Genomic DNA, 25,458 nt, shown 5'->3' with positions numbered 1-25,458 from the left:
AGCAGTGCGCACCTATAGTCTCCTGAGAGGATTCCAAAGCCTGTCAACTCGAAACATTTTCCTAACTGTTGTAGAAAGATAATGACAGATATTTTATTCCAGCATCACAGAAGAATGCCAATATTGTCTCATGCTAAATTTTGAATCTTGGATAATTTAAGTACAGAAAATTGTACTTTATTTGAAAAATGGGCATTGTGTCATTATTTCTAAAATTTTGGTAATTGGTTATTGGAAGCATTTCCAGTACACATTGGCTTTCCTAAGCATGCTCCCACTTGTATTTAATTTGATTTTTTAAAATGTTATTCCCTACTTTATGCTTCAACAAACTGAGTTAATCACTATCCTGCATCATTTCCTATGCTTGATTAAAGACCATAGGGTAATTCCATGTTGCTTCTTTTTGTCTTGTTCATGCTATTTCCAACATTTTAAATGTGTTGTTCTCAGTCTATCTCTACCAAGCTTTACCTGACTTTCAAGATCCATAAAATTTTCTGTCTTTTCATAAAACTCACTTCAGATCTTCTCCAAAAAAGCTACTTCTTCTTTGGACCTTCTTATTATTAAAAAAAAATTATTTGAGGTTATTGACTGTTCAATGCCTTTATCATAATTACATGCCCAGTGTCTTCTATTGGGACAGTATTTATTTTTACTGTTACCATAGTTAGTATCAGTACTGACAGGATATTACAATGCAATTGCTATGCTCACTATAAAATGAAAGCAATTTCTTTACATCCCTTCTAATTAGTATTATGATGAAATTTGGTTTTATGAATTTCAAAATATATATCCAGCTTTATTTATAGATGGTCTTCTATAAATTATAGCAATATTTTAAGGAAGATTACCAGGCTTTTGCCTTAATATATATACTCCAAGTAATTTAAAGGAGGAAAAATTGGTCCTGAGGGTGTTAACATGTACAACAATCACTTAATATTCCCAAGGCTTTAAGAAACCATTCATTACTATCTCTGGGATTGTTTAGGCCTAATACAGGAGACACCATGAATTAACCTGTCTGCATTAAATTTTATATATTTTTATGATATGTTCCTAGGCTTCTGCCTAATGAACCAAGAAGAAAATAATCTATCAAAGAGTTTTATTTATCTCATTCCTCAATTGATAAGAGTTTTAAGTAAAGTAATAATATAAATTTGCCTCCAAATATTTCATAAGATTCTTAGAAGAGAAATACAAATTCAATAGGGGCTCATTAATTAAGCTTTCATTCATTCAATAAGTATTTCTAATAACAGAAATAACCTGGGCAATATGGTACAGGCAGGAAATATCCAAGGCATTGCCAGAGTTCCTTCTCTCCAGAGATTAGGATCAATTGGCAGAAACCGACAATACAGAATATCCTGACAGCAATTCTGTGAAAAAAGTTCCCAAAGGACAAGAGTTAATTACTTTGGATGGCAGCAGCTGAAGGTCAGGAAAGGCTTCCTTAGTCGACAGGTAATGCACTAAATTTTATAGAACAGGGAGGGTTTAGTCAACAGAGTATGTGACCTTATTCATCCACTTATAGAACTTTGAAACATTTAAATCCTATTAGATTGGTTGATTTTAAAGGTCTATACACTAGAGAGTGGGAGGTATTTAGCAAGTAATTCACAAACCTTTGTTTTAATCAAATTTAGTATTTGAACTTTGACCTCCTGAAAAGTCACTACCAAAATGATTAATTAAACTTTATCTTATTACTATTTTATATTTCTTTTGAATGCCTTGTATTCACTTAATATAATTATATTTTAAAATATGAAGTCTTTCATGTAAAACTTTTCTATGTTCATTTTTTTATGTGTATGACAGTATTTCTTTTCAGTTTTTAAGTAATACAGATAAACAATATAAATATTTTAATAAAATATATTCTTAACTAGTTTGATTTTAACTTTTTCATAGTCTTGCAAAATCTGGGATCAATATTTAATACATTTTAAATTAATATTATTTTTCGTATTATTTAATTTGCCTCTTCAATATAGTTTTGGAAACATTAGCCACAGCAATTAGACAAGAGAAAAAAATAAAAACAATAAAGATAGGAAAGGAAGAAGTTAAACCGTCATTATTTGCTGATGATATGATTCTCTACCCAGAAGACCCCAAAAACCCTGCCAAAAGACTTCCAGACTTAATTAAAACTTTCATTTGAGTAGGTGGATATAAGGTCAACACTCAAAAATCAATAGCCTTTTTGTACACAAATAACAGACTCACTGAGAGAGAAATTAGGGAAACAATTCCTTTCACAATAACATCCAAAAAATGAAATATCCAGGAATTAATCTAACAAAGGAAGCAAACACCTCTATATTGAGTACTATAATACTCTGAAAAAAAGAGATCAAATAGGTTATAAGGATATGGAAAGACATCCTTAGCTCCTTGGTAGGAAGAACCAATATAGTGAAAATGTCTGTACTTCCAAAACTGCTATCAGATTCAATGCAATCCCCACTGAAATCACAATAATATATTTCACAGAACTAGAGAAAACAAACCAACAATGAATTAGGAATCAGGAAAGACCTAGACTAGCAAAAGCAATTCTAGGCAACAGAGACATGGCAGGGGGTATCACAATCCCCACCTTGAAACCATACTACAAAGCCACTGTGATAAAAATGGCATGGTACTGGCAAAGAAACAGACAAGGATCAGTTGAATAGATTAGAAAATTCAGAAACAACTCCAGATGTATTTAGCTACCTCATCTTTGACAAAAGAGCCAACCATCCTCACTGGAGGAAAGATAGCTTTTCTAATAAATGGTGTTGGAAAAACTGAACTTCAACTTGCCAAAGATTAAAACTAGACCCCTTTCACTGTGCACTAAACTAAAATCCAATTGGATTAAAGATTTAAATATTAAAACAGAAACACTAAATTTGATGGAAAGATAAGTTAGATAGATATCTTGAAAATATTGCCATAGGAAAAGCCTTTATGAACAAATCCTCAGTAGCATGGGAACCAGCACAAAGAATCAATAACTGGGATCTCACCTTTTTAAAAAGCTTCTGCACTGTAAGAGAAACCACCAACAGAGCTAAGAGACAACCTACTATATGGGAAAAAAATTTTTACTAGCTGTTTCTCAGAGAAAGGTCTACTATCTATAACATATAAAGAACACAAAAATATCAGATTCCTCAAATATAAAGAACCAATTCAAAAATGGGCATCTGAAATGAACAGGCATTTCTAAAACAAAGAAATAAAAACAGCAAAAAAAAAAAAAGAAAAAATGTTCATTGTCATTAGTCATTCAAGAGATGCAGATGAAAACAACACTTAGATTCCACCTCATCCCAGAAAGAATGGCTACTATCAAGAAATCAAGGGCATGGTGGTGTACGGCTGTAATACCAGCACTTGGGAGGCTGAGGCAGGAGGATCACTGTGAGTTCGAGACCAGCCTGGGCTACATAGTGAGTTCCAGGTCAAGGTCAGTCTCAACTACATAGTGAGACCCTGTCTCAAAACAAACAAACAAACAAAAAATAAATCAACAAATAAATATTGGTGGGGTTTTTGTGGAGAAAGGAACCCTTTTTTGTTGGAGTACAGACTGGTGCAACCACTGTGGAAATCAAATGGAGATACTACAAATAACTAGGATTAGAAGTCCCATTTGACCCAGCTATTCCCCTACTGGGTATTTTCCCAAAAGAAGTAAAAGAATCACATCACAGTGATATATGTGCACCCATGTTTGTAGTGGTACAGTTTTGTAATAGCTAAAACATAGAGACAGCCTAATTGCCCATCATGTGGAGACTGGATAAAGAAGTTTTTCTTTTTTTTTAAGTGGAGCACTACTCAGCCATAAAAAATGAGAAACTAGAGACATTTATAGCTAAATGTATGCACACTGAGGCCATCTTAAGTGAAATTAACAGGACATACATGTAAATACCGAATAGTTTCTCTGGTGTGAAAAACTAAAAGTGTAAATAAGTATCAAAATGCATAATTGATATTGTGTAATAGGAAGAAAAGGTCTAAAGGAGTAGGACAAGTGGGAGAGGTAGTCAAAAGAAAAGAAGGGAAAAGATAATACATGAGAAAAGGAAAAACATGGAAGCAAAGCTTTATGAATAGAGAAGGGTGGAGGGGATAAGGGGAGGGCAGAGAAATGGAGAAAAAATAAGAATGAAGATATATCATGTAAAGATACAGGATCCTAATGATGAAAGTAACTATTGTATACCTAAATTGTATCAATAGTCCTAATGGGAAAGAAATTCACATAAAATAGTTTCACACAATTTTGAATATTTGAATGATTCTATCTATTGTTTCATTGCTTCGAAATTGCAAAAGTTTATATTTATCTTTTATTTTTAACAAATATCTCTTTTCTCTTTATTTGTGGCTTGTCAGTAATATTTGAATTGTTCTTTAAAGTTTTAAGTGTACTGGGAATTGTTTTGTTTTCTTCCATAAATACTTCAAATTATTTGTCTAAGCATTGTGGGTCTCTATATATTTCTTCATTTCAAGCAAAGAAGTTTCCTCCAATTCAGTACTTACTATATTTCATACTTTTTGCTGAATTTTCATTTGTAATTCTATTTATAAACTTTAACCATTTTTTATTTAAATGAGGATTTTTTCTTTTTCTCTTCCCAATTGTATGTATGCTGAAATCACCTTAAATTGTATGACTTTGAATATCTTTCTGAATGATCTTTTAAATTCTTTTATTTTAAAATTTTGTTTCATAAATCAGCTATCCCATTCTAAAGGAAAAATTAAATCAATTTCTAAACTGATAATTAGAATTATTTCAATCCTAATTGAGATCCATTAAGACTTATAAACCATACGCAGATTTATTTGCTTTAATTGTTCATATATCTTATATATAAATATACTGCGTGGATATGATCTGCTGTACACACACAGGTCACCCCCAAGTGTGTGCACAGATGCTTATGTGTTAATGTGGAGCATATCCTTCCGATGGTGGAATACACTTGATAATTTCAAACAGTTATTATACTTTGTGACTTGTGACAAGTTACAAAATCATACTGACCCTTGGTTTCTTCATCTGAAAAACTGACTAATATATAATTTTTGAAGTTATTAGAATACTCAGTCTTTGAACACTTAGCAGAGTGCATGGCAAATACTTGACATTTAGCATCTGACTTTCCTCATAGCAACTTTAGTATGTTTGAGTAAGCAGAACTGCTAAGTTCCTAGAGTTGGAAATCTAGATAAGAAAAATGTTTTTTTTTAATAAGCTGTGTTTTGAGAATTAATCAATTCTCTTATCATTAAGGTCTAATAACATTAACCTCTGTTTTTTGGAGATAGCCTAGGGCTATGTATGGTTCTAGTCCAGCACTACTATTTTGCTCAATAATTAACACTGTCTTCTTTGATATAATCTACTTAAATTACACATAATCCTTTTACAAACAATAAACCATGCTACTAAATCTCTTTCTACATTTATCTTTGTTATACAATGTCATAAACATATATTAATGGTTTAGGGACAGAAATACTGAATTTTGTTAATGTTTTAGGTGAACATGCATTGTTTTGAAACGACTCTTTAAAATTTGAAATGAAACTTGACATTCGCCTAGGTTACATGTCTAGTCTTTATCATAATTGAATTTATTTCCTCATAGAATATATATCATGGGAAGAAGGGAGGAAGAGGGAGAGAGAAGGTAGGGATCTGGAGTTTCAGGAAGCTGTTATAAATAATGGCTTTATCACTGCTTGCTCTCCCATTGAGGGAAGGATATTTAATTTTCCACTGTCTTAATTTTCCTTGTAAACTGGAGCAACCATAGTACATACTTTACTCAAAAATAGTACTACATTCAAAGAGTAAAAGTTTAATACATAATACATTTAAGCCAGTGTCTGATATACAACATGCACAAAAGAAAGACCTCAAAAATATTTGCTATCACATGCAGACACTCATTTTCTTTTTATAGTTTTCACCCTCACTATATTAGTACCATATTCCATTCTATTGATAGGCATAGCATCAGAACATTCCACCCCTAAACACTTCATAGTTTTTCAGAAATCATATGCTTCTGGTTCCTTATTTTTAAGATAAAACTTACATACAGTGATGTGTATATTTATACCTTAGCTATGTCTTTTGATGAGCCTTGACACATACTATAACCCACATCCTTACCAAAATATAGAACTTTACCATCACCCCAAAACTTTCTCCATGATTCATCCCAATTGGTCCTGGCCTGTTCCCAGGAGCATTTTTTTCTTCTTCTTTTCCACTAAACAACTGAGTAATATTCAACAGTATTGTCAGGTCAGAGCCTGCTCACATCTTGTCTTACGGTTGGAGACCCAAGTTATTTGTAGCTTTTGGCTGTCATGTAAAGCTGCTAATGACAGTTTTGTATGAGTACTCATTTCAGCTTTCACTTTTTTATCTCCAAAATAAATTCCAGAATAGCCAAATTGCTTGAACATAGATTAAATTCATGTCTCTTTTATGAAAATGATATTCTTATAGAGTAATTATATTATTTTACACTCACCTCAAAAATGTTTAAGAAGTTCAGTAGCTTTACATGCATACCAATGTTTTATTCCTTCAGTTTTTAGGTTCTGATAATTATAGTACTTGTTCCATCTATTTTCAAATAAATGCACTTATCAAAAATTCTGATTTAAGTACAAGTGATTTTATTTTTTCTTGTTTCCTCATTCATTTTAATTAAAATTATTTTTATCCATACATTGAGCAGTTATTTTATGTCTAAAAATAACCAAATGTGCAATGCAAATATTGTCAGTGTTATACAATGTTTATAGTAGTTGTGATTTGGGATATAATTTCAAAGATTTCACTATACAAAGATGCAAAATACACTGCATTCCAAAGCAATTAAAAATAATGTTTCTTGAGAACTGTGTTAGATGATGGAAAAACTGCTGCAAATGATGGTAAAGAATATTAAGAACAAAGGTCTATTTGAAATGCTTTATACATTTTAATATTAAACATTTTTACAAAGTAATATTTGATATATTTTAAACACCTTTAACCAATGTAAATATTCACTTTTAACCAATGTAAATATTATAATTACATACAGTCTTTTTCATCAGTATGTTTAAAAGTTTATTAATTCATGTTGGCTAAATCATTTAAAATACTAGTTGAAGAAATAAATACTCCTTAAACATGGAGATAATTTGACTTAATGTATCAATAATTTTAACTAGAAATTGAGTCCAGAAATACCCAACCTTTTGTGATTGTACAATGAATGTGATGCCAGAACTAAATCTAGGATCTTTTCCTGCTTCTTAGATTATATTTGAATTCATTCATAATACATTATTCTGAAGAAAAAGAATACTGGTTATATGTAAGCCATAATACATAGTATTGACTTAGTAAATACATTTCTTCTAAAACACCCTCACACTTAGTGCTTACTGTTTCAAACACAACATTATTGGTGTCTGGTGAATTTAGCACCTTCTGAACAAAGTGGCTTAATTTGAACTTTTTCTCCTAAGTGTAATTTGAGGGTCAATGAGATGTTTCTCACCTAAATATTTTTTCATGCTTCTCAAATTCTTCCATCTGCTTTACCTCCTTAAAAACCCACCTAATGCTATAGATATTTTTATCTTCTAAATGTAAATATTAATATAGCATAAATAGAGGTTATTTTGCAAACTTCTCCACAACTGGACAAAGGCTTAAAGAAAATAGATTTTCTTCAGAAGATGAGAAGAGTTATATTTATCAAGGTGAACATATTGTCTTGGAGCTTGGCAGCCACTCCCAATGTAACACTTGTTAGCTAATTATTACATATTCATTAGCGCTGCTTTTGAAATAAACTGTAAGGCAGAGATAATTATGAAATTATTTTTAACATAATATGAATAGTTAGTCCTAACATGAAATTCTCATTTAATCATATGTATTATTCAGTTTTCCTGTTTCTAGATAAAATACCCAACACCAAATAGCTAGACTAGGGGCAGTTTAATTTAGTTCTTGGTTTCAAGAGATTCAGTTCTTGTTAGGCTGGCTCTAAGGCAGGAATACTGTGGTAGAAGGGCAGAGTGAAACAAATCTCCTTAGCTCATGGCATCTGGGAAGCAAAAGAAGGAAACAGTGTTGGCAAGAAAGGGGCCAGGGACAATATATATTACCCAGCATCATGCCTGCATGACCTACTCAGATACACCCAGAAGTGTGTTCTACACATCCCCCAGGCAGTTACCAATCCAGCCAAGTTGATAAATCACCATTGATTGTCTCATCATACACCATTTCTTTTTTATATCTAGCTTATTAAAACATAGATTTTTCAAACCAAATGCATTACATTTGGATGGTAAATTTCCAAAAGATTTTTAGTCTATTTCCACTCCTTTTACAAAATGCCATTTTTAAAAATAGTTACAGAAATTGATGTTTCACACAGAGATAATAATCTTTGTGATAGTGTGACTATATGTTAGTGACAGGTGGACCAATTATGCTTAGACTTAAGTAAAATACCAGCAACATCTACACAGAAGTTGTATCCAGCTTTGAATAGCAGTGATGTAAAGGATGATAACTTAAAATTTTTCAGGATTTGTTTATGTTACATCATGAAAAATCACCAGACAAGTGATTCAATAATGTCAGAATGAAATCTCTGACAATCTGTTTATTTTTTTATTTTGGTGGTAAAATCCTTTCCCGGTCCCAACGTCATATCCCTATGTTAGGTGTCAAGGTAGAACAGGTGGTGTGCATATTTAGAAAGTAAAAATTCTCTCAGTGTTTTATTAATCAGAATGAAGTTACATAGCCAAACAGGTTGGAGAATCTAGGAAATAGAAATGTTTGAGCATGGCACATGAAACATATAAAGAGATTGTTGTTCTGTTAGTACAGGAAAAGAAAATAATTGATATTGGGAAGGAAAGTAGTAGCCCTTGAATAAAATTGTTTACACGATACATCTCTTTCTACAAATTTTATTCTATACTAAAAAGCTTCAGTTAACTACATACAGAAACAGAACTCAAATATATACAGTGTATATTAGAATATACCTTTCTCCTAACTACTTCCCTCATATGTAGTCAAAATCATGTCTAATTTTACATAACTGTTATCACCATAAATCTTTACACATGCTTATTACCATGCAATCCTCAGAGAGCTCACTTTCTAGCTGTTAAAAGAGTAATGATTCTGCATTGTCCTCACCACACGATGTTTAATGAATGATATTGTGCTACTCAGAACGGGATCCTTCTTAAGCTCAGAAATCCAAACAAAACCAAAATTTATTTAAAGGAAGAGTGAAAAATCACTTTCCCTTCATCATTGTGTATGGATAGTGAGGTGACAAAACTTGGGAAAAGCAGGGCGGGAAAACAACTGGAAACTTTTAGGGTGTACAAAGACACAAGATTAGCCCTCAAAATCAATTTGTAAAGTTTCCATCTGTAGCAAGTTAGTAAGCAAAGTATTAAGAAATGACCATATAGTACTTGAATAATTTGGTATAATCCTATAATGTGAACAACTGAAAAATGGAGAAAAATATCATCCAGTTCCCATAACCTGCCTCTTCAGAAATTCCAGAAGATCTGGAATTGATTTAAGCATCATTCAAATGAATGCACCCGACAGATTTACAGGTACAGAGTTGGTCTTTAGGATGGCATATTGTGGAGATTTATAAGATGGAGTTAGGCAAGTACTGGAGAAACTCTTCTTTCTGGTAATAAGTTACCCTTTCTAAACTATCTGCTTTATTAAATTCTATAAGTGGTCTTCATTATATCCACAGGAAAGGTAAATAATAATTAATAGTAGGTATATAATGTTACTTATATAAAACACACATATAATGATTTAGGAGGAGGACATAGATTTCAATGTTTTTTCTCGTCTAATTTTCTCATAGTCTTAAATCTATTAATAAATAATATTCTATGATATTCTTTCTTTTGTCCTAGAAACTATTAGTCCCATTAGAAGATAATTTACTGTGTGTAATTGTATGAAAAGAGTGCTCCAAATATGCATTTGTTCTTCTTGTTATTTGAGTAGACTCAAATTAATCTAATGCCATATATATGAATATATACATATATAGTGTGTGTTCTATATGTTTTGTTATTTTTCCTGTTTTCATCCAGTGTTTGGAAATGATGGATTTTATGTGATATTGAAAGGCTTAGCTCGACCTTACACAGGTTTGTGTGAAAATCTGACTGAAGAAAGTGACTTAACAGCTTCTATTATACCTCAGATCAGTGTTGTTTTCGATGAAGGCCTAAAAACCTATCCAACTGCTGAGATCTTCCTACCTCCACATGACTTAATGGTAAGAGACCAAAAGTCTGCTTCTTTCATAAATCTGGGTAACAGAATTGTCAAATTTTATCTCTTTAGTATATTTAGATCCAAATATCATGAGTCCTAAAGTAGTCACGATAAAATATCTTTTAGTTGGAAATTTGATTAAAAGGTTTTTGATGTGGAATGCCTTTGACATCATGTTGTATACTGGCAGAGGCTGTGTGATATACTTGGTCACCAAGACAAGGTCAATGTGCCTGGTTCGCTGAAAGAGAAAGGATGTAGTTTATGATGTAGGAATGTGCAGGGATGACTTGAGGAGGGGGAAACAGAGGAGTAATCATGAAAAATCTTTAAAATCAAGTCAAGAGTGTGTGTTTATCATGTTTATCTCAAGGGCAATGCTAAAGCAATCAAGGGTTTGATTGCATTATAATAGGAAATTATTACTTGAACAATTTTTTTGCCTACATGTACTATTTAACAATTACTCAATTCAGCTGGTCAGAAAATACAAAGCTCAATTTCTTTTAGCATCTCTGGATGGTCTACATGGGGCTTATGTCTGGTTTGAGTAAAATAGTGACTAAAAAGCTAGTTCCAGAGTTAAGCTGTCCAGGATGCCTATAGTAAGAAAGAGTTAAAAGTATGAATTAAGTCCAAATTAGTATCATATGGATCAAAGATAGGAACACCAAGAACCAATAGCAAGGCCAAAAATAATGAATATGGGATGAACTCAAGAATTATTCATATACAATCTATTTTGGATCCATTTGCTTATTAAAAGGCTCAAATGCATGAATTAAAATTGGGGTGAGATGGGCACCACTGCTTCCTCATTCTGCATTAAGTTGCTGACAGCAGCATTTACCTGCTATTCTATGTGAAGTATGATATTGTTTCCATTTGTTTTCTTGCCCAGGGTGGGGAGAGAGAGAGAGACTATATCTTCTTTACTGTGACTGTTTTTAGCAGAGAGGCCAAGGACCTAATGAGGGGGGTTTTTCCCCAATCATCAAATATCCATTCTAATCATGTCACATTTCTGGTAATGCTCAAACTTTTAACCTGATTAATTTGGGGGTATTTGTATTAAACAAGTTAGCTCATCAACTGTAAAAGTAAAATATAATAAATTTCACATTATCTTTTAGCAAGTGGGATGATTATTGCCTTGGTAATCCTTATAAAATTAATATTTCAATAATAATAGTAATAATAATAAGTTTATTTTGTTCTTACCCTCCTGCCCTTGTACATATTAACGCAATGATGTGAAAACATCTCTCACAGCTTTGGATACAGTGAAGCAGGTTTGGGTAAGGTAGTTGGGAAAGAAAAAGGGGGAGAATAGCGAGAGGGTTCCGGGACTGGCCTACATGAACAGAGCTGATTACTTAATGTGATTGCTTTATTGTGGACATGCAGAATTTGATGGGCTTTGGACCTATTTTTTAATGTAGAATTTTATAGATTGGACATAAAGTATGACATAAAGCCTTCAATGATCATTTCTAGAATTTTGAACGGAGCATATTGGTGAATGTTTATATAGACAATAATACTGGGAAGACTAACAAGAGTATTTGAGAATGAAAATTTAAAGTCATGATTTAGCCATGTCGAGTTTGATTATTTTGAAATGTTGATTATTTACCCAAGTGAACATGTTGACTGGCTGAAAAATGAGTGAAATGTTTAGGAGTATCTTGGTGTTGACTACAGAGTCGTAGACATATTGATACTTTGGAGAACCACCATACCAGGTCTGTTCTTAAGCAATAAAAACATTGGCTGGGAAGGTAGATGGTGAAAATGTACTCCACATTTATTACAGCCGGAGTTTATGATTTCATTTAGATTACTATAATGCCTTCCGAATGATTTCCATCCTTTCATGTACAGTATATATTGATTTCTAATATTCAGACTTTCTGATGTTAAACACAGTAAATCATTTCATGAATCTACGTGTTTTTTTAGATACATTTTGAGTTTTTTTAGTTACACATAAGGTCTATCCCTTTTCATGATTTCTTGTATGTTGCCTGCCTTTTCTCTCAGTCTCCTATAAACATACACGTTTTTCCAGCCATTCCAGCCTTTATAGGTTACATTCAAGTTCTTCTCCTTTGTATCACCAAGATTTCTATCGAATCCTGAAACCTCGTGGTTTTCACTGAAAACAGAGTGAGATAAATGCAACTCTTCCATATTCCCGCTGGTTCATATCCTTTGATCTAGCCTAGCATTTTATATGTGACTTAACTTCAAATTAGCTATTATTCATCAATAGACACTTTTTAAATAAAAGATGTCGTTTAATTTTTATGAAAACCTTTAGGAATAAAGAAAACTAAGACAATAAGGCCTACTATTAAAGCACTGGCATTCTACTGAGGGAAACACACATGAAAATCAGGTTAGCTCATGTGCTCAAATAAAACGTACGAAAATGGTGGGAAGAAATTCCTATTTAGAAGGGAAATGTGATCCTTGAAATTAGAATTTCAGTGCTATATTAAACCATATTTCAGAAAAACAATGTAAGAAAATGCTAAGAGAGGAGATAGTACAAATAATACACCTTGGAAAGTAGACTTCTCTAATTTTTAAAGAACATATTTCCTAAGTTTATTTAGTACTTTAAACATTTTTTAGGCTAAAGAAAATCATTGAAGATTTTTGGGGAGAAATGTGAAATAAAACATGTACATTTTAGAGGTTAATTTTCATTGGTATGAATTATATATCTTAGTAGACAGAGGCTGGAGACAAGAGAATCAAAGAAAGTTACTGAAATGGCCTATGTTGTGGATAATAATTTCCTGAGTTTAGGCAGTGGATAGACAAAAGTGAAAGAAGCCTAGCACTCAAGAAACACGTCATATTAAGTGACAAATGAATAAGATTGAGGAAAGTATTATACATCTCCATGATGTTTTCTAGAATTTTAGGGATTTTTTTCTAATAATTTTAACTAAGCAAACACTTTAGAATTTTCCCAGAATCTGCATAGTGATATTGGAATTCTGTAAAAATGCTAATAAACTTCTATAATTTATACTTGAATTGAAAAGATATTTAATGAAGATTGAATCAAACAGTAAACAACTTGTGCTGATTGACTTGTTATAAAATTTTATAGCATACTGATTTAAAATTTAAAAGTCCATCAATCTGTTATTAGTTACATAATTCCTAATGCTCTCATATTATTGAATTTTAAGTGCCATTAAAATTGAAGATTAGATCTAAATTTATTATTTATTTTTTAAAAGGAAAAAATAATAAAATGATGTACCAGGCATAAAATATATCTAAGTCTGCATTTAATATATATGACCATATATGAAATTTATTTTAAAAAATTCTGATAGTGCTGTTTGTTTGTATTTATGAATATGTGTGTGTTTTCTTCAATTGGTGAGATGAAAGATACATTTTTCATTTCCTTTGCAAAGTTTAATTATTTTATCATAATTACTAACTTTAGGGTCAAATAAAACAACTAAGCCATCAAAAATGAAGCAATTCTGAATCTCTACTGTCTAAATTTTTGTTATTCAAATTGTTTACCAGACCCTTATATTATTTATATACATTTTATTCAAATTTCTTTTATGTTTTTAAAGAAAACAAACATGAATCAAGTTTAGGAAATTTCTTGTTTAATGTGTGCCTTAAATATGTTTTGTAGAAAGCATGGAATTTTCTTGTTATTGTCACTTAAATTTTACTTGTGAAAGTATTGCATAATCATATTTAAAAAACAAAATGCTTTGACCTTCAGTACTTAGTTCATCACAATAGAGAATTTCTTGACCGCTTACCTATATCTTGGTTTATTTTATATGTCATTGACATGTTTTTTGATTAGTAGAATTTTGCAGTATATTTTAAAATCAGATAGTATTATGCCTCCTCTTTTGTTCTTTCTGCTCAAGTTTGCTTGACAGAAATTTTTGGTTCTATACAAATCATAGAATTGTTCTATTTCTATTTATATGAAAAATATCATTGAGATATTGACAGAGAAACTGAACCTGTAAGTTGTTTGGGATTTACATAGATTTGAATAAAATCATTATATATACACATGCATGCACACACACTCATGCAGTGGTATACTGTTTTTTTGCTGTTGTTGTTGTTCAGCTTTAATTGAGTTTATTGGTACATTTTAGGGATACAGTACAGTTACATTCATTGTTGGGATCTTGCATCTCTCTACATGACAGGTCTTGGTTCTCATTTTTTCCCCTTGTCCCTGACCTTCCTTCACCCCCTCCTCCCCTCCCCATCTACAAGCGCTTTATTTCCATCTTTTCTTTATCTCACATTTTTTTCGTTTCCCTTATTACCCTGCCCCTATTGATCCCACCTTCCCTACACCTTTAGCCCCTTTCTTCCCACTTCACAATGTCAGTAATCTTATCAGGACCTTATGTATTATTGCAGTTTATTCACACCAGAGAAACTATTTGGTATTTACACATGTGTGACTTATTTATTTCGCTTAGGAGTATATCTTCAATATGTACCCATTTTCCTATGAATGAATCTATTATCTTGTTATTTATGGCTGAGTAATATTCCATTTTTATAGAAAAACCACATCTGCTTTATCCAGTTTCCAACTGAAGGGCAAATGGGCTGTTTCCAAGTTTTAGCTATTACAAACTGTGCCACTATAAACATGGGTGCACATACATCACTGTGATATGATTCTTTTAGGTCTCTTGGAAAGATACCCAGCAGAGGGATGTCTGGGTCAAATGGAACCTCTAGTCCCAGCTCTTTGAGGTATATCAATATTGATTTCCATAGTGGTTGCACCAGTCTGCAATCCCACCAACAATGGAGAAGGGTTCCTTTCTCCCCACAACCCTGCTAATATTTGTTGTTGTGTAATTTATTGATAGCAGCCATTCTTTGTGGGGTGAGGTGGCATCTCAGTGTTGTTTACATCTGCATCTCTCGAATGACCAATGATGGGAACATTTTTTCATATATTTACTTGCTGCTTTTACTTCTTTATTTGAGAAATGTCTGTTCATTTCGGATGCCCATTTTTGAATGGGGTCTTTATATTTGGGGGGGCTGATTATTTTGAATTCTTTGTATATTCTAGATAAGAGTCCTTTGTCTGAGGAGCAGCTCATAAAAATTTTTTTCCACATTGTAGGTTGTCTCTTAGTTCTGCTGATGGTTTCTTTTGCAGTACAGAAGCTTTTTAATAAGATGAGATCCCAGTTGTTGATTCTATCTGCTAGTTCCCGTGCTATTGAGGATTTATTCATAAGTCTTTTCCTATACCAATGTCTTCCAAAGTTCTGCCTAACTTACCTTCCAGCAAGTTTAATGTTTCTGTTTTAATATTTAGATCTTTAATCCACTTGGATTTTAATTTAGTGCATGGTGAAAGATGGGGTCCTGTTTTAATCTGTGGCAGGTTGAAATCCAATTTTTCCAACACCATTTATTAAAGAGGCTATCTTCCTCCACTGAGAATGGTCAGCTCCTTTGTCAAAGATGAGGTAGCTGAGTACATCTGGAGTTGTTTTTCTGTCTTCCAGTCTGTTCTACTGATCCTCAGGCCTGTTTCTTTGCCAGTACCATGCTGTTTTTATCACAGTGTCTCTGTAGTATAGTTTCAAATTGGGAATTGTTATACCCACTGCCATGTGTCTGTTGCCTAGAATGGCTTTTGCTATTCTAGGTCCGTTATGCTTCAGGCCTGTTTCTTTGCCAGTACCATGCTGTTTTATCACAGTGTCTCTGTAGTATAGTTTCAAATTGGGAATTGTTATACCCACTGCCATGTGTCTGTTACCTAGAATGGCTTTTGCTATTCTAGGTCCGTTATGCTTCCAAAAGAATTTTTGGATTCTTTTTTCTAATTCTGTGAAGTATAGTGTTGGAATTTCAATTGGCATTGCATTGAATCTGTATAGGAGTTTTGGTAGTATGGCCATTTTCACTATGTTGATTCTTCCTACCCAGGAGCAGGGGATATCTTTCCAATTTTTTATATCCTCTTCAATTTCTTTTTTCAGAGTGCTATGGTTTTCAGTGTAGAGATGTTTTGCTTCTTTTGTTAGATTGATTCCTAGATACTTCAGTTTTTGGATGCTATTGTAAAAGGAATTTTTTCCCTTATTTCTCTTTCAGTGAGTCTGTTATTTGTGTATAAGAAGGCTACTGATTTTTGGGTGTTCACCTTGTATCCAGCTACTCTACTGAATCTGTCAATTAAGTCTAGAAGTCTTTTGGTGGAGTTAGTGGTATACTGTTAAGCCTAGAAAAAAACAAGGAAACCCTGTCATTTGTGACAATATCAGTAAATTCAAGGACACTCTGCTAAGTGAAAGAAGCCAGACACTGTCATCTCATTTACATGTGGAAGCTGATTTCAACTCAGAAGCAGAGAGTAGAATGGTGAAAGGCTAGAAAACTTCAGTTAGTAAAAAACAGTTTTAGATAGTTATTGTATGACATAACAGCTACAGAAACAGTGTTTTTTTGAAAATTGCTGAGATAGATTCTAAGTTCTCAAACCACAAAAATAATTATATAAAAGAATATGTTTGGATTTTGACTGAGTCATTCTACAATGTATGCATGTTTCAATGCATCATACTGATACAATAAGTATATACAATTTTTATTTGTCACAAATTTAAAAAATGAAAGAGAAGTACCTCTTGGTAGGTAAAGTATTGAAAAGACTGAGTTTAAAATGGGTAGAAAACAAATTGAAGAAAGCCTTCACTAAGATTATAAAGGTCTTTGAGGAAAGAAAACTCAAAATTTACAAAATATTGTAGTTGTCAGTGAATAAAATGGGTGATGAGATTGGAGAACTCATCTAAAGGAATAGTTTTGAAAAAGCAAAAAGAAACAAGAGAATGGAGGATTTGAGTATGAGGTTTAAGAATTTTGGACTTTTTAAAGACATTTCTTGAAATCTGGACTTTGACTTACAATCACAATAGCATTTAATACAACAATTTATTTTATTAAATGAAAACTTTTGAAGGAATAGAAATAAAAGTGTACATCACTATATCTCACTCATGAAAAAGAATAGTTGTGGGATCACTACTATTGTCTAGGAATGAAATTATGAGGGCATTAAATATACAGTGTTTCAGTTCTTTGTGCCCTGTGTAAGTAAAAAAGTATTATTACCCCTAAATTAAGTTAAAAAACTATATTTATGATCATTTGGGGAGCTATAACTGTACCATTATTACTTTTGTTGACATATGAAAATTCCATAGTTTTACCTCTTTCTAATGATTTACATTGGAAATCAGGGATAAAAAGTACATGTTTATCATTTAATTGCTTGGTGCATAAATTTTATTATTGACATTTACATTAATTATTATGTCATATGGGAATGAATCTCATCTAAAAGATCTGTTTTATTGCTTTATGTCACTTACTGGCTATACAGTCAATTAAAAGCTGCTATGCAAAGAAAGAAAGCGTGGAAGGAGGGAATTTGGAGAAATCACTGTGTTGTGAGCATGTAAGGATTTATGTTTTCTTAATTTAAAGGTCCAATATCTTGTGCAAGTTGATCACTGAACTACTAAAGCCCAGAATTTCAGCCTTCCAAATACAAAATGTTCCTAGTCTGTGTTATAAGCACAATCAATACCTTTCTAGCATTGCTGATGGCAATTATTCACATTATGTAACTTTATCAGATAGTTAGAAAATATTAGGAGGATGTATGTATGAAGCCATTAATAAATGATTGCTATCCCTGGAGAAAGCATAGTATTTTAATAAAGCAGTTTCAACTCTAGGTACTGAATAAAATTAACCCAATAGCTTCAAGTGGAAACATATCCCAGTTTTAAGCTCTTGATCAAGCAGCATGTTGGATGTTCCAACGAGCAAAGGCAAAATCATGTTTGACAAGGACAAGGAATTTTTCATTAAAACATCTCTCTGCTTTGCCTCCAGATTTCTGATCATCAATATTTCCTATGTATACCATTCCTAGTTGTCTTCATTCTTTTTCTTGCCTCTGCATCTCCAATATTCCTCAAAGATTCATTCCGAGACTGGACTACTAATCCCTTCTATTTCTTCTCCAACTTACTCCTATATTCAATTTTGAGTTGCTTTCGGCTGTGTTCAGATGTGGTCTCCCAAATCTACCACCCCAACCCCCTACGCCAAAGTGACTTCCTTGAAATCAGGGAATCTAGTATCAATAAAGCATTTGAAATCGGTCAATAAGAATAAATTAAATTAAATTTAGTTTAATTCAATTATCCAGAGCCTTGAAAGTATCAAAGATGAACTGTGAAATGAGTTTTGATTCAACTAAATTGTGAATGATAGAGGATTTAATCTATATTGATTAAAAGTTCCTGTTTTCATTACCACATTTATTTTATCTAAACTGACATGTTTAAAATATATGCAGTTATTTTGTTGATAAAATGAAATGCAAATGTTAAATATTAAATATTTAGAAGTCTGTAACCTAAAAAGTAAATGAAAAATATTTTTTCTTTAATGATAAATTGAAATGTACTAATTATGTCTTCATTAAAAAAATTAATAGAGATAGCTGCGAATAGCTAAAGCATGAAGATATTTCTTACCATTACCACATATAGTGACCTTTGCTTTTACATAGTTAAAATTTGTAGTGTAACTAAAATTAAGCATTAAGTCATATTAAACTTGTTATATTTGCAAATAAAGAGTAAAAAAAACCTTGTATTCCTTTTTTACAGCTTTTCTATTATGAAAGCAATGAAAGAGATATTTATTGCCACATGATAAATTGATTTATCACGGCTTTTTCAAAAAACCACTGTAAAATAACTTTACATAGAAGCATTAATTCAGATGTATTTCATTTAAAAAACATACATGAAAGTATTAAGTATTCAGTCAATATTTTCATATCTTTTCCATTTTTTGTTTTAAAAGGGTATTTCTCATTTGACTACTTGTCTGTTGTGAAAACACACACATGTGTTCAAGAATGCTGTTGTTCACTTGGCAGGCTGAGGTGCGAGAACTTTTGTAGTTCAAATCCAGCCTGATCTATAGAGTGAGACCCTGCCTCAAAACAAAAAAACAAAAAACCAAAAAAAACAAAAAAAAACAAAAACAAAAAAAGAATGCTATTGTTTATCTTGCTGTTTACATAGTATATTTCCAGAGCCTAAGTAATTTCAAGAGTAAAAAATTTCAAATTTTAAAATTTATTTAAGATAAAATTTAGAGGGAGTGAAAGAAATAAGCATACTTTCTGGCACACAGGAGTTTTCATGTCTTGTATGAAAAATGTTTCATATAGCATTCATTTTAGCCCTGTGTTTTTTGTATTTATTAATTTATGAGACCTAGTTTTTTTATATGAGTAATTTAAGTTTTTTTGTTATAGATTGCAAATGTGATCTTCCAATACATTACATTTTCCATTACATTTTTATGGTGGTTCTATCATTACAGATAAAACAATTTTTTGCAGTCAAATGAGTTGATTTCTACCTTGAAGGCACCTGACCACAGCCACCATGATTTGATAGAAATATGTTTTTAAAAATATTTTAAGTAATGCTTTTATTGATTTTATTTTTATATGTAGAAATTTGAAGATCTAAAATGTATTTACTCTATATAACTGGAGTTTTCTATTATTATGCTTCCCAGTAATCCAATATTATCACCACTAAATTGGTTGATAATTTTAATTTAAATTTTGACTTCCTTTTTTAATTAGAACTTTTAAAATAAATGTTTGAATGATAATTACATCATTAAATTCTTCTCTATCATAAATTTATTTGCTTGATGAGTCAATTGCGATTGAAATGATTCATATAAATTGTGATTAGATAAAATTTTACTTTTTTTTTTGTACTGGAGATTGAACCTAGGACCATTACATTAAGCTATATCCTTAACGCTTTTTTTAATTTAGAGGCAGGGTCTAACTAAATCTCCATGTTGTTCAGGTTGGGCTAAATTTCTGATCTTCTTGCCTCAGCCTCCTAGGGTGATGGGATTACAGGCATGCGACACTGTGTAGCTTTTGGAGTTGTACATTGTTTTAAGGGTCTTTTCTTTTTATTTATTTTTTGGTACCAGGGATTAAACTTGGGACCTTACAGTTGAGAGACAGGTGGTGATATGGGTCTTATCTTACATTAGGTAGATACACCTTAAAATTTAAAAATTTCTTTATTCCTAAGTATTTTGGTAAACTTATTAAATTTATTTGGTAATATTTACTTTCCCATTAATGGCAATTTTATTTATTATGAAGAGGGTAATCATTAAATGCTTACCATATGCCAGGTTCATTTAATTCCTTGAATTTCTTGGATTGTTATTTCCTAGATTTCATTAATCTTTGGAAAATTTTCTAGGATTGCCACTTTAAAATTTTAGTTTTCTTTGGTTGTTTTTATGGGATTTCATGGAATTCTCCACTATTTCAATTTTAAGCTTTTTTTTTGGTACCGGTGATTAAACTCGTGTCCTTGCGCTTGCAAGGCAGGCCACTGAACCGCTGAGCTAAATTCCTGGCCCTGATTTTTAAACTTTTCTAACAAACTCAAAATGATGAAAAGATGAGTGAAGATTGTTTTGTAATTTTTGCATTGATCAGCGTATTTTGTGAATTTTCTCTTATTTCTGGAATAAGTTACTTTATATATATATTTTTATTTTCCAGACTACAAATTCTATTATTTCCTCATGTTATTGATTATACTAAAGATGAAAGACTTTAGGATTTGCAAAAACACAAAATAGATGAGGCCAATAACTACATCAGAATATTTTACATCAAAAAGAGCTTTGAGTGTAGTCAGTAACATTTTGAATATAGAATATTCTTTTTCTTTTTGCAGTTGAAAGCTATTTAATGAAACTTTGTTAAAAAATTTGCTCTCGGCCTCTGTATCATTTAAGAAGATTTTGGATTGTGTTATCTAAATGCCTACACATAATAATTTAAATAGTATTTATTATCTCTTTTAAAACCTAGAGGCAGATGATTCACAGATTTGTTAATTTAAAGACATAGCAGTATCACCTGGATACAGAGGCTTCCACATCTTTCCTTAGAATCCTGGATTTCTTATTATGATTTCCTCCTCAGTCATCAGTAGTCTTCCAGGCATGCCTGGGTGAGTCCTTTTATCAGTGAAGAAAATCCTTTCACAAAGTTGATAAAAGACCTCTGGTTCTGTCCCCTTGCCTATTCTTAGTGGGATATGGTTCCATTTTTCAATCCAAAATAGACAGAAGTGAATCTGATCACCATTATTAGCTTAGACCTATCAATATTCATTCCTAAGGGCTCGGTCTGTGATGTTGGGCCACTTTGTAGCCTCAGGAGTGAACAAAGTCAAGCTTCTCTCAGCAAGCAAGGCTGGAGTAAAGAAGTAATGTGTTCCTGCCAGAGTGACTATGGAATATAGCTGTGCTGTAGGAGTAGATAATCTTCCTCAGAAATTCTATCAACTACTTCTGCCAGGTACCATTTAACATGTATTCTATGAAAATGTTGTGGGTCTATCAAAATTACACATCCATAATTTTGTTGCACTGCACTATTATTTTAATTGTATTCTTTAGTCATTTTAGAGCCACCGTAGTCAATAAGTTTGTGGTACAACATTTCCTCTTTCTAATGCTGGCTAGCTCTCAAGTATCCATTTCTTATGTCAAAAAGAATGCTACTTTAAAATACCTATAAATTTATATATTATATTATATGGGAAAATATATATGCTAGTTTTCTTGAAGGAAATATTTTTTTGAGATGGCAAGTGTAGGCACATTTGAAAACTATTACTGTAGAATCTATCTTGATTACTATCTGATGGGCAGACCCATATATTCCCACATAAACTGATAAAAACGTCAATGTTTTGATAAAACAACAAATACATAAGGACATTTAAATTATATAAGTCCCCAGTGGTCCTTCTGAAATTTATTTGTATTTTTCCAAATTGTTATAGCCTAAATTATTTTATTATTATGATAAATATGATTCAGTTGTGGCTCAAAATATATTAGGCTTTACAGAAGAAAAGAAAGTGCTTTTGCTTTTTATGTTTACTTACAGGAAAATAAACTATGCTCTTTTTAAATCCAATACTCTGAAATGTGTTGACTATCATCAAGCAATAACTGACTCACAATACTTTGCTATTATAGAATCAATTATGTTTTTATTTCCCTGATTATTTTTAAAAGAAAAAAGAAAATTTTATATTTAGACTCTGTGAAGTTATGATCAAAGGAACAGTTAATTATGAAGACTGAGTTAGCACGAATACATAATTTATTCTTCCACTGGTATTTTAGTAATGTTTATTTAATAAACCTTAAATTACCACTCACTTAGTGCCATGTGCTGAGTACTGAGTAGTGGAACAGCAAAAAATTAAAGCAACAATTGCTTCTCTTCTCACATTTATAATATAGTACAGAATTTTTAAAGTTCTATTACTGCAGGGGTGATGTTAAAACTTAGAATTCTTATTTTCTCTAAAGAGTATAGAATCTAGCCGGGGGCTAAGTACCTGCATATATGCAACTTAATGACAGTATATAAGTCTCTGTGTGTGTGTGAGTGAGCACATGTGTGTGACCCTCCCTCGGGTTTGAGTCCAGGAATTCTTTACCATTAAGCAACATGCTCCAAGCCTTTTATTTTTTTTTCTTTCTTTTTTTTTTCCAGCTTTGAGTTTATTGGTATATTTTAGGGATACAGTACAGTTACATTCACTGTTGGGATCTTGTTCCAAGCCTTTTATTATTGATGGATCGATCAATTGAGTTTATTGGTACATTTTAGGAATACAGTACAGTTACATTTATCATTGGGATCTTGTACCTTCACATGATGTATCTTGGTTCTTATTTTTTCCCCATACGCCTGCCCTCCCTTCACCCCTTCCACACCTCCCTATTTATAAAGATTTTGTTTCCATTTTTTTCTTTTCTTGTATTTTTTCTTTTCCATTCTTTCCTTTCCACTACCCTTCCCACTTCTCCTACTCCTGTAGCCCTTTTCTTCCTACTTCAAAGTATCAATTAAAGTTTGAACCTTATTTACACTTTTAGTTTCTCACACCAGAGAAACTACTTGATATTTACACACATGCCCTATTTAATTCACATAAGAGTATGGCCTCAATATGCATCCATTTAGCTATAAATGTCTCTAGTTTCTTATTTTTTATGTCTGAGTACTCTCTGTTTTATAGAAAAACATCTTCTTTATCTCTTTAAATTTGAGACAGAATTTGGTTTTTCCTGTCATTTAGTACACAAAAATTTAAGGTTTTTTTAAAATTATCTGAATGCAGTTAATTTAATGTATACTAAAATGAATATTCATTTTTCTAAGTTTTTCAACATTCAATAACTATCTTTTCCTTAGCTATACTGTTCTTGGAAAGAAGAATAATTGAGTCAGTAGTGGCTTTGGAGCCAGACTACTCAACTTTCAATTTTGGCTCTGCCTCTTACCAGCTGTGTGACTTTGAGAAATGTAGTTTGTATTGTGTCTTATTTTTTTTTTAAACATGGCCAGAGTAACAAACACTTTAAGGATCCCATGAGTTAACATATGTAAATTCTTGAATCCAATGCCTAATACACTGGAGGCATTTTATACCATTGTTAAATAAAGTAAACCAATATAGTCGATGTTCCAAGATTTATGCTTGAGTGAAACACTTATTTTTATACTATGATCAATAATTACAGTGATGTAATTTATTAAGAGAATGTTGTTCAGATTCAAGTAAAAATAAATAGTAATTTGAGAAAACATATGATCTGATAGAATATATCAGTGTCCTGTGTGGCTCTCCCATCCATCAGCTATGGGAACTTGGATAGTTAGTGAGAGTCTTACCTAGTCTCAGGAGCCGGATGGGTTGGGGTAAAGCGCTGACTGATGCAGGTTTAACACGTTTGCCAATAGCTTATTAGCTTTTTGAAAAATCCATCCCTTCTTTCCCTCTTAGAGCCTAAGTTTTAGTCACCAACATTTCTCTCTCTGTGTTTGAAGATCAGAGGGGAAAACGTCCTTTTGTTATTTGGTTTTATATGGCAACATTTTTTCTCCACGAGCACCATAAATCTTTCAAGTTTTTGTCTGAGCTACTTGATAGTTTCTGAAAACATAGTAATAAGTGCTTTGAAGTTGTTTTTATGTCTTAATAGAAATTTCTCTAGCATATTGCCTTAAACAGTCTTCTGTTTTCCTCTAATGTCCCTTGTTGCATCTCATTTGATCAGGCAGCAAATAACCTCAATATTTTATTTAAATGTACATTGACATTTCAATTAATCCTATTTTTTAAAGTGCTTTCAGACAATACCTTTTCTTACTCTGGAAGCATTTGAAGTTACATCACCGAGTATTTAAAATGTATGATACATTTAAGACATTCTGTCTCTGTGCATAGATTCACCACATAGAGATACATAATATCTCTCTGTGCATACATATACTATGTGTACATAATCTATGAAGACCAAACACTGCTTTCTTTTCCCCCATAGGACGTGGTTTGTGCATGAAACATACTTCCTGGGTGACTTAAGTACTCCTCATATATCAGGCACTGCTGCGCATTTGGAGAGGCCACTTAAACGTTGCAGTCCTGAAGTATGCGCTTCTATCTGACTTGAAGGCAAAAGATACAAACAGGTTAACCATAGTTCGATAACTATGCTCCTCTCTAGTAGTTTCCTTTTGACAACACAATATAGACGATGACTGAACATTGTGCTTTCATTGGGTTATTTTTTTAAAGCTCGAAGCATAACGTACAAAACAGAAGATTGAGTTAAAGGTTAGGTTCCCCTTCTTTAGGAGTTTTACTTTTTAGTTATATATTTAATTCTTTTTCTTTTTTTCATGGGATATTTAATTTTATGTGTAGACTTGACTGGATAAGGGGTGCCCAGAAAGTTGCTACATTACTTTGTGGTGTCTGGGAAATTGTTTCTGGGAGAGATTAATACTTGAATCACTAGACTCAAGAAAAATCTAC

The 25,458-nt window shown here is 32.1% G+C and overlaps 1 protein-coding gene across 1 annotated transcript in view; it reads left to right on the top strand.

Annotated features, from left to right (window-relative positions):
• Positions 1-25,458, top strand: part of Cnbd1 (cyclic nucleotide binding domain containing 1) — a 398,420-nt gene that overhangs the window by 237,747 nt on the left and 135,215 nt on the right. The window contains exon 6 of the mRNA XM_033758973.1: positions 10,216-10,403. Within this exon, the coding sequence (XP_033614864.1) occupies positions 10,216-10,403 (188 nt within the window). The remainder of the gene's footprint in view (positions 1-10,215; positions 10,404-25,458) is intronic.

This window comes from Fukomys damarensis, unplaced genomic scaffold, assembly GCF_012274545.1.
Source record: "Fukomys damarensis isolate Sample0158 unplaced genomic scaffold, DMR_v1.0_HiC HiC_scaffold_5, whole genome shotgun sequence".
NCBI lineage: Eukaryota > Metazoa > Chordata > Mammalia > Rodentia > Bathyergidae > Fukomys > Fukomys damarensis.
Note: the sequence above shows the minus strand (reverse complement) of the source record. Positions and strands in the feature narration are given on the sequence as shown.